This window comes from Equus asinus, chromosome 3 (assembly GCF_041296235.1).
Source record: "Equus asinus isolate D_3611 breed Donkey chromosome 3, EquAss-T2T_v2, whole genome shotgun sequence".
NCBI lineage: Eukaryota > Metazoa > Chordata > Mammalia > Perissodactyla > Equidae > Equus > Equus asinus.
The window spans coordinates 97248768-97264195 of NC_091792.1; the positions used below are offsets into that span (position 1 = coordinate 97248768).

The 15428-nt window shown below is 39.9% G+C and overlaps 1 protein-coding gene and 1 long non-coding RNA gene across 5 annotated transcripts in view; one reads left to right on the forward strand and one right to left on the reverse strand.

Annotated features, from left to right (window-relative positions):
* The window catches only part of RASGEF1B (RasGEF domain family member 1B), a 698380-nt gene that overhangs the window by 359138 nt on the left and 323814 nt on the right, over window positions 1-15428 (forward strand). For all 3 annotated transcript variants that reach the window (XM_070505531.1, XM_044766215.2, XM_044766219.2), the window contains one exon: window positions 6627-6680. In XM_070505531.1, coding sequence (XP_070361632.1) covers window positions 6627-6680 — 54 coding nt within the window. The remainder of the gene's footprint in view (window positions 1-6626; window positions 6681-15428) is intronic.
* Window positions 5-15428, reverse strand: part of LOC123283828 (uncharacterized) — a 28311-nt gene continuing 12887 nt past the window's right edge. The window contains exons 2-4 of one of the 2 annotated variants that reach the window (XR_011502163.1): window positions 5934-6048; window positions 4399-4732; window positions 5-1968 (exon numbers count right to left, since the gene is read on the reverse strand). This is a non-coding gene — a long non-coding RNA (uncharacterized lncRNA). The remainder of the gene's footprint in view (window positions 1969-4398; window positions 4733-5933; window positions 6049-15428) is intronic. The other variant, XR_011502162.1, reaches the window with a different exon arrangement.

Below are 15428 nucleotides of genomic sequence, written 5' to 3' on the forward strand. Positions count from 1 at the left end.
GACAGGTGGACGGTAGTTACTTGGGTAAAGTAAAAACCAGAGCTGTAAACCTAATTAAGGTGGAAGAGGGAACGTGGTGGGAAAAACATTAGGGAGGTCGTGGTGCTGTTGTGTTGACCCACCGGGCAGAGGCACATGTAGGTGTTTAATAAGTATTTATTGAATGAATGAATGAGGAATGAATTTCATGTTTGGGAGCTAACTTGTCTACTTAAAAGCATCAATCTTATCTCAAATGAACAGACATTATGTCTTGATTGAGTGAACTATTAGATATGTTTAGTTTTAAATGCAGACATAAATAGATTTGATCTTTCCATGGTTCGAATTTCCTCCCATCAGCTTGCCCTTAATTATCCACAAGTGTTCCAAACCTTCATTAGCTAAATAGGATGCAGATGATGGTCATTAGTCTGGGATATAAATCTTGCTGGCACATTCAATGCCTTTTCACTTGGTTAATTGAAATTTTCAGTATTCATGGACTACAAGAAAACACTGTAATTTTATCATTTATTCAGGGGTATAATTTTTTTCTTTAGCTGGTTATGTTTTATAATTATGCAGTTTTAAAAAAAAAAATGAATGCCATACTTTTCCTGGAGGGGATACCACTCTTTTCTGTGTATATGTATCAATACCAGTCTACTAAAGCACGAAGACCAAATGGAAATTCATACTTTGTCTAGAAATCCTAAAATTGGCCAAGTAAAATGTCTAAGAAAGCGTCTAAGTAGTGTGCACTTCTGGGACCCATCGGTTCAAGTGTAAGAGACTTCCAAATTGTTGGTAATATGAGTAGATCTAGTCCTGACATCTACCAATAAGTGAGAAATCACCCAGAGTGTCTGTGGGGTGCAAATTGCAGGTATCAAATGGAGATGCTTTATGCAGGCATCATTCCTTTAAATGGTTCTTAGCTTTCAACTGCATTTGACCATTTATCAAAACTGGCTGTCCTCTGGTGGTATCTAGCTGAGAGTGAAACACACACCCCCCACACACACACTCACGTACACATCAAGGCACAACTGATGCTTGAAATAAAATTTCATAACATTACCATCTATCTTGGGGATTGTTTCTTAATTCCTGAATTTTTATAATCTGATACTTAAGCAATTCTCTTCTCTTACACTCGACTTTGTTTCAATTTAACCAAGTAAGTGTTAGATGTGTGCTGTTTTTAAAATATAAATCTTAGTTATAGACATTACATAGCGGAGACTGGCTTTGTAGAGGTAGAGTCTATCTATTTCTGTTTCTTTTCCTAGACCTAACTTAGTGGGAATAAAACAACATTGTAATAACTCTCAGAGGTAAACTTTCCTTTAAAAAGGAGTATAGAACATATGGAGTCTCTTTTCAGTGCTCAATCACTTTGCAAAACACTCCCACCAGTGAGAATCGGGTAAGCAGCTGCTCTTCCAGAAGTCTCTTTTTGTAGGACTGGAGGAACCATCAATCCCTGATCCTCCATCTGGGTTCTCTGACCATGGGCTTATCAGTGAAAGTTGTCCATCTGAAGTCGCTCTTCCTTCTTGGTTGTCCTGGCTTTCCCACTCGGAAATTTTCTACAAATGGTTGTTAACGTTAATTTAATGAAGACGTGTTTAAGCACCTCAGTCTCCTAAATTAACCATTATTTAATGTGTCTGAAAATCAGATGTAAAGGCATCTTATAACATGCTTTTGTGGGTCACTTGTATATCACCTCTCTACTTCTATAGATAATCAAGAGCTGATCATGTTATTCAGTCAAATGTTCTTTCCTCAGAGGATGGAAGAAAGAAATAGGCAGTATACTCATTGATTTCCAAACAATGTGCCTGATAAAATCAGGCCCATTTTCTTAAAATTAGCCAAGGCTCTCCTGACCCAAAAGGGCATGAATAAGGGCTTCCTCATTTCATAATGAAGAATTCAAGGTCCCAAGGCCAGCGATCCATCTTAAGTTCACAAGAAGTTCTGTCAAGAAGAGACAAGAATTAAGTGTCTAGACTCCTGAGCAAGTGGTCCATTTATTTATCCGTCCAACGACTCTATCATAAAATATCAGCAAACTTCTAAGCTCGACTAAGGGGCCATGTTTAACTAAAATAGATCAGCCACAGCCAGTATCTGTCCTTGCAAAAGTGTGTCACAATAAAGTACATTGCAGTGGACCCAGCAATGCTCCACCCAGATTTCCCTGTTGCTGAGAGTGCTGCTGGCCAACTGCCCTCAGCTGGCAGCCCTCCAGGAAATCGTCTTTGGCTGAAAAGAGGCATTTTGCCCAGGGTCATGCCTCGTTCCGAGGGTAGCACTTAGCTTCACTCTAACTTGGGACAAGTCTATCCCAGCTTCAGAGCTCCTTACTTGGTGGGCTGAGACCTTTGTTGAGTTTGCATCACAGCCCAACTTCTCCCTCTGCCCAGTCCTGCACCCTTCTCTTTCCTTCTAAAAGTGGAGATCCTGGGGGCTCTCCCTCCTAAAACCTCCTGCATACTAATCTCCATCTCACAGTCAGCTTTTTAGGGAGCCTAATGCGACCTGTGTCTTTAGATCTTTTCCCATCACCATGTGTGTCCTCCAGTGTCCTCATTATATAAGTCTTCATTTCTCTCCTATCAAAATCTGCTTTTGAAATTTTTAATAAACAAAAATCCCAAAGTCAAAAGTCTGCTAGTAGGAATGGATCCGATAAACTAATGTTCTCTAAGGTTAACAGAGCAACAATTATAACACATGAAATTTCCAATTTTCCCCTTTGCAGTGACTCTTAGACCGAGCATCCCTTGAGGGTTTGTCTATTATAATTCAAAACCTTATGCTAAAAACAGAGCTTTAATAAGTGAAATTTCAGGCATCAATATATAAATGAACAACAGAAGGGCCTCACCTTTCTAGAGTCATTTTGGGAAATTGCTGCAACTGTTTATGTATAATACTGTTCACCCCATGGTGATCACCCCACCAACAGGGTTAGAAGTCAGTACTCTAAAAAAACTGTGCTTGTGCTCCTGTGACAAACATAGCATCATGCAAACTTTGGTGGAGGGGACTCATTAGGAGTTTCCTCTTTAGTAGAAAAATATTGATGCAACAATCAAGAAGGTCACAGCGTGGGTAAGTTGCCATGTTTTAAGTCTTTCATTTTCAGTAATTAAAGTGAGCATGTTATTGGAAGGTTTAGAAAGCCCACCCAAAGTCATTCACAATAGCTGCAATTAGGAAACTGGAATGCCAGTTAAAGTCTTTCGATGGGAACGAAATGAGACCGACCAAGCGTATAAGTAAAATCCCCTTAGAAAATGGCCAAATTAGGGATGCGGACTCTCATTGACCCATGCAATACCTCCTTCACACTCATTTCAGGTACTGAGGCTTCACTGTACATTTGTCCTTTGGCTGAAGTGGTTCTTTTCTACAAAGGTAGCATTTGTGGAGCTACTTGCATTAATTTTTTTAGTGAAGCCAATTTCACCCATCTCTGGCTCTCATTTCTCCTCCAAACATGTTTCTCGGGTCACCTGAGACTGCTCTCGAAGGTTGAATGGTATTGTTTAATTTAGAAGATCATTTCCCCTGGGGCTGCAGCGCTAATGTCTGAATTCTTAGACATGTTCCTGAATTTACTCTCCCCAGTGGTGTATCTTAAGCTTAGTTAAAAATGCAATTAGAGTCTCTCAAGTTGCCCCCACATGGAGTCTTCAGTATTTGGGTGCTCCCCAGATTTTGACTTCCATTTAGGGCAGAGAATGAGACTTGAAAGCAGGAACAGGAAGAGAAATTCCCACCATTAGACTTCTGTTCCCTGGAAAAAATATAGTTGCACTAGCCAGGGAATCAGGATATTTCCATATGTAGCTCTTTTAGAATTTAGACCAGTGGTTCTCAACTGGGGGTGGTTTTGCACCCCAGGGGACATTTGGTAATGTCCGGAGACAGCTTTGGTTGTTACAACTGACATGGGAGAGAGGTATGCTTCTGGCATCGGTGGGTAGAAGCCAGGGATGCTGCAAAACATTGTAGATGCGCAGCACAGCACACACACACCCACAACAAAGAATTCTCTCTTCCAAAAATGTTCATAGGCCTGACAGTGGAAAATTGATTTAGCCTAACCAAGTGGATAATGGACAATAGATATATGCCAAATAGAGAGAAAACGTATCTTACTACTATTCAGGAACCTTTTGTCTCTCTCCTTTGGCTTTAATTTGTAATGTTATTGCATGTGAGGCTGCTTTTCTAGCATCATGATTTCAAAACAGTGTCCTGGGATAAGGACTGCAGTTTTACCTGATGCCATTTTTCGTACCAATTCAGTGCATATTTTTTGGACACCTTCTTTGTGCCAGGTACTGGTTTAGGCAATGGGGCTACAGCGATGACCAAGTCTTGTTGGGTCTTTACCTTTCTAGAGCAGAAATCTGAGAGTGAACATTGAGGCCTCTCTCATGACAGTTGCTCTTGTGTAGAAATGCATAAAGGTGATGGAAGGTCATGAGGAAGGCGTTTGCTGCGAAGATTGCAGGTGGGGTGGTTCACTGTAGCATGTGAGAGCTGTCTGCTTCTTTGGCTTTTCTCTCTCTCCTCGCTGGCCCAATCTTTGCACAGCAAGCAAGAATGTCTTTCCTTACGTCCCCAAGGAATACAGAGATGAGAGAAACTAAGATATACCTGGCAGCAGCGAAGGACAAGATGCATGGAACTTCCAGGGCTATGCTCAGTCCTGTCAACACGGGCTCTGTCAGGGTCGAAAATTAGGTCATGGGATCAATTATGATAAGAAGAATGAGTCATGTGCCCTCATTCTCTTTGATTGAAGATGGCTATTTCTTCATGGGAGCCATTTTCTCCCCCCCCTTTTTTTTTTTTATCGAGAATGATAGTTCTGCTGTGTCTATTTTTGTGAACTTTTCATCTAATCCTTCTTTTTTGACTTTTGCCTTCTCTCTTTTCTTGCACCACCAAAATTCTTACCTTCTTTTCCTTTTCCCCTTTTAATTCAAACTTTCTGAACAACATCTCTCCCTTTACTCACAAACAAAATAAAAACTGCCAGCAAACCCAATTTAAAGATCACACCAACCTAAACCTTGAACTTAATTTTTCTTCATGAAAGATGCTTTTTTTGTATGTGTATACACATCTGTGTTTTCTGTATTTTGACTGCATATTATTTTGGGCCAGAATATATGCTGGCTCAGATTCTTAACTTTCTCTAGTGCTTGTCCCCAAACAAAATGAAACCCTAGATGAGGTGGTAAATATTTTTATGTTATGTGAGGAGAAAGTGGGAAAAGTTTATATACATTAGGTCTTTAAGCCATACCAAAGTCTTTATTTGTTATGCATTTCTTTTATTTCTTTTGACCCTATTCAAATAGAATAAAATTATCAGTATAAAAATATATATACATATACACATACATGATATATATGTGTATATATTGCATGTATATATATAAAGATGTTTATTGCAGCATAGTTTGTAACAGCAAACAAAAGTAAACAGACAAAAGCAACAACAAAAGAACCAAAACCTGGAAACCATTGAATATCCATCAATAAAGGGAAGCATGCATAGAGTATGGTGTATCCATATTATGGAATGTTATGCAGCCATTGAGAAAAATGAGTCAATCTATGTGAACTGACCTGGAAAGATGTTGATAATACATTCTAAAGTAGGATGTTATGCTCTCAAGAAAGAAAGAAACTTCTATATGTGCATATGTAATGTAATACATATAATTAGTATATAATACATGTAATTACATATAATGTAATATGTATTTGTATAAAAATAGAGAAAGTATGGAAGGATGAAAACAAATTTTTATTATTAGCTACCTTAGGAGGGTAGGTTAGAAAGGAGATTGACTCATTATTAGTTTTATAGTTAAAGAAAAAGTAGAAAGGTTTACTGAAAAAAGTTTCGATACCATTTATGTGGCTAACCGTGGCTCCATTGAACTCTTCGTAAGATAGTCCAAGAGGAACAAACTTTCATGTAAATCCCAGCTGGTCTTGCATTCTTGAGTGCCTTTTTAGTGGTTCCTGAGGCCAAGCAAATATAGACACAAATATGTAAAAAGTCAATCACAGGGAGAAGGAGTGTGCTAAAGAAAGTGGAGATGAGATGGCAAGCCCTTCTCTTAAATGGGGAGAAGCTCCACTTCATCACTCAGGCTCATAACAGGTGTCATTTGAAAGATTTTGGCATTTGACATTTTGCACATATCTCTTTAAGATAAACCATGTGTGGTTGAGAAGGTGGGTTCTAGCATCAGACTGCTTGGCTTTGGTTCCTGACCTAACTATTTTCCCAGGTATGTGATCTTTGGCAATTAACCTAATTGTGAAATTTTCAACCTAATCGTGCTGTAGTTACCTTGTTTGTGAAAGGAAGATAAATAAGTGTCCTTACCTCACTGGAGCATCATTGGCCCATAATGAATGTTCCAACTTGAATCGGGTGGTGGTGGGAGCAGTGAAGGACAGACACTTTTTAAAATCCAGAGAAATCAATGGGGTCATAGGAAGCGGTGCCCACCGTAGATTGGAAATGACAGGGCAGGGTCAATATCATTACACTTTGATGGTTCTAGTGCGTCTCCCACCTTCCTGTTTTGCAGACCTCCATTTTCAGCGCACTGGCCAGTGAGAAGTCCTTATCTGACTGCAAAAAGGTAAGTCAGCCTCCAAGACTTCCAACCCGCTGTCAGAGTACTAAAAGACTTCAGAGGTGATGACACTCATTGAAAAGGTATGGTATCAATGAGAATGTTCTGATGACATATTGTAGCCCTCTTTCTTCAGAGATGGAAATTTGAATGGTTCTCTTTAAGGATGTGGAAAACTTCATTATCATTTGGCAGTATTTTGTTTTGAGGAGCCTCTGGTTCTGTATATTTCTATCTTGCTATTATCTGACGTTTTATTCTGCAAGATGAGCATCAAGGGAGTCCAGGGCAAGCTGCATTGCAGGCGTCTATATCTTTGTTTGCAAATTTAAATCTAATAAACCTAAGCCCAGTGTAGTATAAAAATGATTTTGTGTTTTTGAAAGCTGATCATATAGCATAAAAATCTGGTTTGGATTCACCACAGTCAAGTTTGGGAAGCTGTCATGCTTTGCAAAAGGATTAGCCTCGCTAGCATCTGATGGAAGACGTCCCTGTTACGGGTCACGTCTGAAGACTGCCTGCTCTAGCAGTAGCAGCGTGTCCAATTCCTGGCCTTCGCAGTCCAGGAGGCACTTTTATCCGCTTCTTTAATCTCAGGTTTAACTAGATCTTCTCCTTCTTGAGGGGAAAGAAGTGATTTCACAGTCTGAACAACTCAAATAAATTCTTGACACTATCTATTGATACGGAAAACCAGGTGCATAAAGAGTTGACCTGTGCCTCATATGTTAGTAACTTGGCATTTCTTAGGATTCTGTACCGTGACATTGTTTGCTATGCTGTTTTTGTTTCTGATTTTGCTTGATATGGAAATAGGTAGCAGGGATATGCATCTTTAAAGGTAATGTGAGGGCCCACTGTTCAGAATTCTGAATGCCATCCATTTCATTATCTTGATAGTGTTTTTTATTGCCTGTTAAATCTCTGTTTTGATTGAGTTCTGCTGTGTTTTTCTTGGTCTCAGGTCCCTGAGAGTAAGGTCCCTGTAGTATTCTTAAAATTATGGATCTTGGAGAGTGAAGGGACTTTAGGGGTTCTCTAGTCTCATGTTTTTCCTAGAGGGGGACTGCCATTGATATCACATATAGATGGACCGCTAGCCTCTACCTGAAAATTCTATTGACAGGGAACCCAATGAGCCTGACTGTTCACTAGTGAGACAATTCAGAGTATTAGAGAGTTCTTCACTTTACTGAGCCAGTATCTGCCTCCTTTAGATTTCTGCCTAGTTTCTTAAGTATGAAGCCAGTTAATATGCTTTCTTCTGAATCTTCTTTCCACCACACCCCCGACTAATGATTTTCCTTCTTTATTTCTAGTAGGACATTGATAGGATTGATTTCCAACAGCATGGACCACTGGGAGCTGGCCTTCTGGTTTCAAAACCTGGCTCTGTCACTTACTACTTATGTGACCTTGGATTGGTTACATGAGCAATCTGTGCCTCACTTTTATCATCTGTGGAATGGGGATAATAATTGTACCTACCTCATATGGTAGATGAGTTAATAGACATAAAGTGCTTAGAACAGTGCCCAACACATAGTAAGTGCTAGATTAGTTATTATTATGATTGCTTATAGACCAGATTATCCTCTTTTTTTTTTTTTTTGCATAATCTTTGTTACCAATGTCAAGGATCATGTAATATTCTCCAGATGTGGTCCATTTTGCAAAAGCATTATGGGACTTTTTACATACATGGTGTATGCCAGGCATAACATAAGACATGGGCTATGATGAAAGGACAAGCTGTAGGCTTTCTTGTGTGTGGCACTCATATCTACTAATACAGTGTAAGATGGCATCAATTTCTGCTTATAAGCCATGTCCTTCTATTGGCCATGTGAAGTTTTAAGTCCTTGCACATGCTGTTAAGACATTTTCACATGAGCTGCTGTTAAAACATGACTCTCTTTTATACTTATGTAAATGATTTTGGGGTATGAATGTAGGCCATTGTATTTATTTTTATTAATTTTTGAACTTTTGACCAATCGAGATAATTTATAAACCCAGTTCTGTTTACTTATTTACTACCTCTCCAAGTTTTATGTCACACGCAAATTAGAGTAGCACAGTCAGCCTCTATGACTTCATTTTCATCCACCCATTCATCCACCGAGTCAGTTAACAAGTGTTCCCTGAGCACCTCCTATGTGACATGAACTGGAATATCATGGTGAACAAGTCACGTATGATCTTTACCCTCATAGAATTTATAGGTAGTCATCAAACAAGTAAAATTGTCATGGATGATGTATTGTTAGTACAATTGTGTTAGCACAATTGTGATGGGTTATATGATTTTTTTTTAAGTTGGGAGGCTGCAAGATCATATATGAAGGGAACATAACCTAATTTAGTAGGTCAGGGAAACTTCCCTGAAGAAGTGACCTTCACACAGATACCCAAAGAATGAATGGGACTTGGCCATGTGACGGCAAGTGGAGACAGAAAGATAAAAAGTGTGAAAGTCTGGAAGTGAGAGGTAGAGAACTATAAAATGTCCAGAATGTCTGGAATTACAACTTGAAATAGAGAGTGGTGAACAGTGAGACAAAAGGAAGCCTAATCATGTTGGGCCTTGTAAAACCATATTAAGAGTTTAGATTTATTGTAAGGGTGACAAGAAATTTTCAAAGGACTTTGAACTTGGGAGAGTAGGTGTATATGATGTGATATGATTTTTATTTTAAGATCACTTAGGTGCTGGGACAGAAGAAGCAAGATTTCAGATAAGAAGTCTAGGTGTAAGGCTATGATTTAGGCCAAAGATGGTAGTGGCCAGGATCAGAATAATAGTGGTGGGGATCAAGAGATATTTGGGTGATAAAATCAACAGGATATGATAATTGTTTGGAATACAGGAGAGGAAGTAGCTAATGGTGATTCCCTAATTTCTGACGTGGGGAACTGGCAGAATAGCATGCTATTTTCTGAGATAGGAACATGGTTGGGAAGAAAGTTGAGTTCAGATTGGTACATGTCAAGTTTGTGGTGTCTGTAAGATCTCCTAGTAAGGATGACCAGCAGGCATGTAGGCATGTAGATTTGTAATTCAGGAAAGCAATTCTGGGCTGGAGATATGAATATGGGAGGAATATGCATATAGAGAATGATTGAAAGAGTGGGAATGGGGGAGATCGCCCAGGGAGGGTGTGTAGAGTGAAGGCGGAGTGTTTACAAGAATCTTGAGGAGTATTGGTATATAAGGACTGGGAGAAGACTGTAGACATGTGAAGGAAAGAAGATAGAGCCATAATGGTTGGAAGAAATCAGAAGAATGTGATATCACTGAAATCAAATCAATAAAAAAGTTGAGTCATTAAAAATGAGGTAGTCATTAGTATCAAAACTGCTGCTGAGAGGTTAAGTAAAATAAGTACTGAAAAGCATCCATTGGTTTATCATACTGTAGGTCATTGTTGATTTTAGTAAGAGCTAAGTGATGGGTACAGAAGCCAGATTGCAATGGCTTTAGGATTGAGTGATGAAGGAATTTGTTGCAAAAGCAAGGAAAGAGATGAGTAGTTAGAGGGGGATTATAGGGTTGACCAAGGGTCCTTAGGATGGGGTAGATTTGAGTGAGTGAGTATAAATGCTTTTAGAAAGAAGACAATAGAAAGGCAAGGGATATGGATCCAAGGAAAGAGAGGGGACGATCCCTTGAGTGAGATCCTTAAGAAGATTGAAGACTGGATGCCAGAGCGCAGAATTAACCTTAGGTGGGTGGAGGGACACGTCTTGCTCTATAATAGGAGGGAAAGAAGAAAGGATAGAACCCATGTGGGTAAGAGTTATGGAAGCAGGGAGCCAAATGGGGCCATGCCATTAGATGACTCTGGTCAATTCATCTACTTTTAAAAAAAATCTTGGTGGAGAGGTGGGATTGTTCAGCCAGCTTTGAGTCTGCACAACTGTATTATTTCCACAGTATTTATTTAACCTATGGATATTCCCCCACAATATTTTACATAGATAGTACCATTCACACGATCATCAATCTCTGGGTAATTTTGCTTGTTCAAATGGGGTCTATTTTAAGAAAATCACTCTCAAATCTGTGTCTCAAATAGTGAAATCTCTTCTGAACCCTAGATCTGTGTTGTTGACTACCTAGCGGTCTTTTCCACCTTGGTGTCCCACAGACCAGGTCTAAATGTAAACAAATCTGTCTGCATATTCTCTCCCATCCTGAACTTTCTTCTCTTCTATTCATCACCTCAGTTAATGGCTTTACCTTTCTGAGCCAGAAACCTCAGTGTCACCCTTGGTTCCTCCCATTCCTTCATTTCCCGCATCCAACTAGCTATCAAATCCTATAAATTCCATTTTGAAATGCCCCTAGAATCTCTCTATCATCTCTTTCCTTTCCTCCTTATCTCTCTGGAGGGTGGTAACAACTCCCTCCTTGCTCTTTCCTTATACCAAGCTTTCCCTTCGCCACTCCATTTTCTAAAACACGACTAGAGTGACTTTCCAGAAAACAAACTACAACACATGTGTTTGTGTCAAACCTTTATGTTAAACAAATAAGGGATTTCCGTTTTATTCAAAAGAGACCCCAAACTCTTCTGCATAACTTGAGAAGTCATTCCCACTATCTCCAGCCTCCTCTCCTAGTATTCTGCTAGTTGCTGGAGTCTTCCTAGAATGCTCTCCTCCTGCCTCTTGTTGGCTCGGAAAACTTACTCTTCCATGGAGAGACCCCTCACACTGTCACGTCTTTCTCACAGATTTTCTTGGTTTCTCCAGGAAAGATGAGCGGTTTTACCTCCTGGGTTCATAACATTTTCTACTTACTCCAAGTGTAACACCTAACAACAATCACACAACTTGTCAAATGCTTGCCATCTTCTCAGCTCTGTGAGAAGTGCTTTCCATGGATTATCTCATTTGATTTTTATACAGACCTCTGAGGTAGGTAATATCATTACTACCATTGACAGGTAAAGAATTTGAGGCCTAGAGACATTAAAGAACTTGCCAGTAGTAGGTGCTGGAGCCAGGCTGTGACTCCAGGCAGTCTGAGACCAGAAGTATTGCTTTTAGTGTTTTGCTCCCTCCTTCTGTGATTAGATTCTAAATACTTATTTATGGGTCGAGCTTCCCCCTAAAGTAGCAGCTCTTGGAGGGGAGGAACAATGACTGATTCTGTAGGAATAATACAACAATACCCCACAGGTAGTAAGACCTCAATAAAGGTTTATTTAATGAATAGAATTGCCTCATACATGATATTGTCCGTTAGCGTAATGTCATTCTGGGACCATTTTACTCTAAAGAACAGGGTTTTTTCCATTTTATAGAGTTGAGAAAAGAATATATTTAGGGTTTATTTATGAAGATAGTTTCTGCACTAAAATAAGGTGTTCATGAATAGCTGGGAGAGGGGAGGATTGAAGTGTTTAGTTTAGCCAAAGATAGCAAATCCCCCAAGGCCTACTTCCTAAACCCCACCTTATAGAGTTATAAGAACCCTTGTTCTTATTTTCAGCCAATGATCAGTTCACTCCTTAATTTGGAAAACCTAAAACATTTAGGGGATATACATGAACTCATTCATTGATTCGTGATTATTTATTGAGCACCTTCTCTTGCAAGGCAGTTGTTATTGTTAACATGTTATAGAGGAAATGACTTACTCTAGGGCGCATTTAAACTCAAGGCAGACTCTTATAGGCTAGGCCTAATTCACGTCTTCTAATTTCTCCCTCCGTAACCTCTCCGCCCCACAAAGTTGACGCATGGGGTTGTGTATTGCCTGAATGAGCAGCAGAGAATGATCCTCCAGCATGCTCTATGATGTCTCTTGCCACCTGTTTTATGCTCATTGATATTTGTATTTTGTGTCTTGATACTTTTCCATTTCTCACTGCAAGATATTTGGACCCAGATGTGTTAACCCAGCAGTTTTTGTGTAGGGACATTCTGACACAGCACTGTTGAACTTCCAGCATTTTAATTTGAAGTAATATGCAAAACATACTTCAACCCTCACCCCCTTCTCCGAGGATCTTTGCTCTGACCCTGACTCCCACCCCTGGGGCACAGGTCAGAGATAGGCTAAGGCTGATGGAAAGGTGAGGGTGATGGATGGAGTGAGGGTCAGGGATAAGATGAACCCCAGCGATGGGTTAAAGTTTAGAGATTTCTGTTTCACAAATTACTTGGAAATGAAAAACAGTGGCTTTCCAGTTTGATGTCAAAATGCCCGGTTTTATCCTGCTGTGACTTCCATCTACATATAGTAACCTAGGATCCCAGCCAGAATCCCTGTCTGTAGTCATAGATGTAGGTTCCTCAGGTTGGAGAGTTTATTTTAAAAATTCAGCTACCATTTTGATGGTTTATTGTACCGTCTTTCTATGTATGTGTGTGGGGCTCTGTTTCTCTGTGTGTCTCTCTCTGTTCTCGCTTCCTGGACTTCTGATATCTTGACCTATATAAATGACAACTTTAAAAAAATAGTATATTTAGGAAATTTCCCCCTATCACGTAAGAAGTATTGGTTTTAGAGTATGTGGGAACGTAAAGGAAATCCATCTATTGGTGGCAGTAATTTGTGGGATTATTTGTGGCTGTGTTGACTATGCTATCTATTCCATCCAGCCCTTGGTTTTAACTTGGGCTCCTCCAAAATGTTGCCAATGATCTGTGAGTGTGCAGAGCATGTGCCAATGTCATCTCTTAGCCCATTGGATGATGTTTTTATTTTATTTTATTTTTTTCTTTTTTGTGAGGAAGATTGGCCCTGAGCTAACATCTGTTGCCAATCTTCCTCTTTTTGCTTGAGGAAGATTGTCACTGAGCTAACATCTGTGTGAATTTCCCTCTATTTCATGTGGGATGCCACCACAGCGTGGCTGACGAGCTGTGCTAGGTCCACGCCCAGGATTCGATCCTGCAAACCCCAAGCCGCTGAAGTGGAGTGTGCTAACTTAACCACTACACCACTGGGCTGGCCCCTGACATTTTTATTTTTACTGGACGTGGTTGATGCTTTAAGCACATTTTCAAGGTAATATTCCTTCAGGAAGACGTGATTAAGAATATAGAAGGCAATGGGTTATTGGAAGCCTCAACGTTTTCATCAGTGGTGATGAAAAGGTCTCTGGGCAAACAGTGCAAGATAGTAATATCAGTGATTGAGATATTTACTCACAGTTGGTTCCTTGGCCTTTTGAAACTGTGTTGTATTTGGCTTCCTTTTTAAAAGACCAAAACTTAATGTCTAGACGGCGTTCATTAACGTCCACAAAGCCAGCTGGGCAGATTCCCATGACTCTTAGCCTCTTGGCAGAATTTCCATGCTGCTAGGTCACAGTGGCTTCTTCCCATGCCCCGAGAAAGGGCACAGAGACCAACTCAACCCTGTGAGCATCGAGGAAATTCCTCAGTTCCCCTGCAGACAGACAGAATCCCATGTTCTGGAGCAGTCACAGTGAAGGATATCATTTCAAGTAAATGTAAATGCTGTTTACTTTTTAAATAGATTTTTGGGAAGCTATGAAAATTCATTTTTGACAGAGTGCTGTTTTTGCTGACTTGCTGTAGGGCTTTCTGCTGGATAAAGGATGATATATATGTATTTGCAAAGTTCTATCCTTTTTTCATATGTGCCAACACAGGCCACTAATTTATGGGAAGAAATGTTGTATCTCTTTGAACAGAGGGGAAGCCCTACAGCCCTTCCTGCTCCCCGCCCCCCATCTCTTCCTTTCACTCCGCCAGCAAAGAATGAGCTTTAAGCGCTCATTTGCAGTGTTTGGGATAAAGATAGGTGGTTCTGGATTCCATACACTCTCCTTTCAGCTCTTATTGCCCAGTTTTGTTCTGCATTTTTCCAGTCCCACTCTCTGAGAGGCAGTATGGTGCAGGGTTAAGAGCACAGGCTCTGGAGACCAATTTCTGGAACCGGAGTCCCAGCTCTACCACCCACAAGTGCTACAACTTGGCCCAAGTTGCTAGTCTCTCTGTGCCTCACTTGTCTCATGTGTAAAATGAGACAAATAATAGTATCAACCTATAGAACAGTTGTAAGGATTGAAGAGGTGGATGATGTAAAATTCTTAGGGCAGTGTCTCAGTATGAGATGTTCATACTATTCCACCCCTATGCTTGCAGAGAATAATCTGAGCCTTGGTTCTTTGAGTCTCACTTTATCTTTTTGCTCTAAAAGAGCTACAGTATCAAGGAAAGTACGTCAGTAGACTTGGGCTAACATCACCATTTGGAAAACACATAAACTGTAGTTGCACTGGAGAAATACCCTCATGTGGGTCTCAATTCTTAGTAATTCTAATTCTTAATAATCAGAATGCACTCAAGTTCAATATTATTATGGTTTCCAGCTCTGCAGAAGCAAATAGTTCTTGGTAAAGGAAACCTAAAACCTTCCTAATAGGACAATGAATATACTTTTCTGTATCTCCAGCACCTGGCACAATTTTGAGCACATAGACATTTAATAATGCTTATTAATTCATTAGGTTGGCAAAGTATTATTCCTCCAAAAGCCTCCAGGAAGAAAGTTTGAGGTGGAAAAGAAAGGAAGGAGAAGAGTCTATTCTTTTTGTGCCTTCTTATGCCAGCACCTAGAACATTCATAGGTGGGTAAAAGTACCTTATTACCTGCTTAGGGATACATAATAAAAGGTAAAATATCCGTGTCTCTCAAATAAATATATATCCATTGCCTTTTCTAAATGTTAAGATGGGCCCTTTTTGACCATGGGCCTTATCATT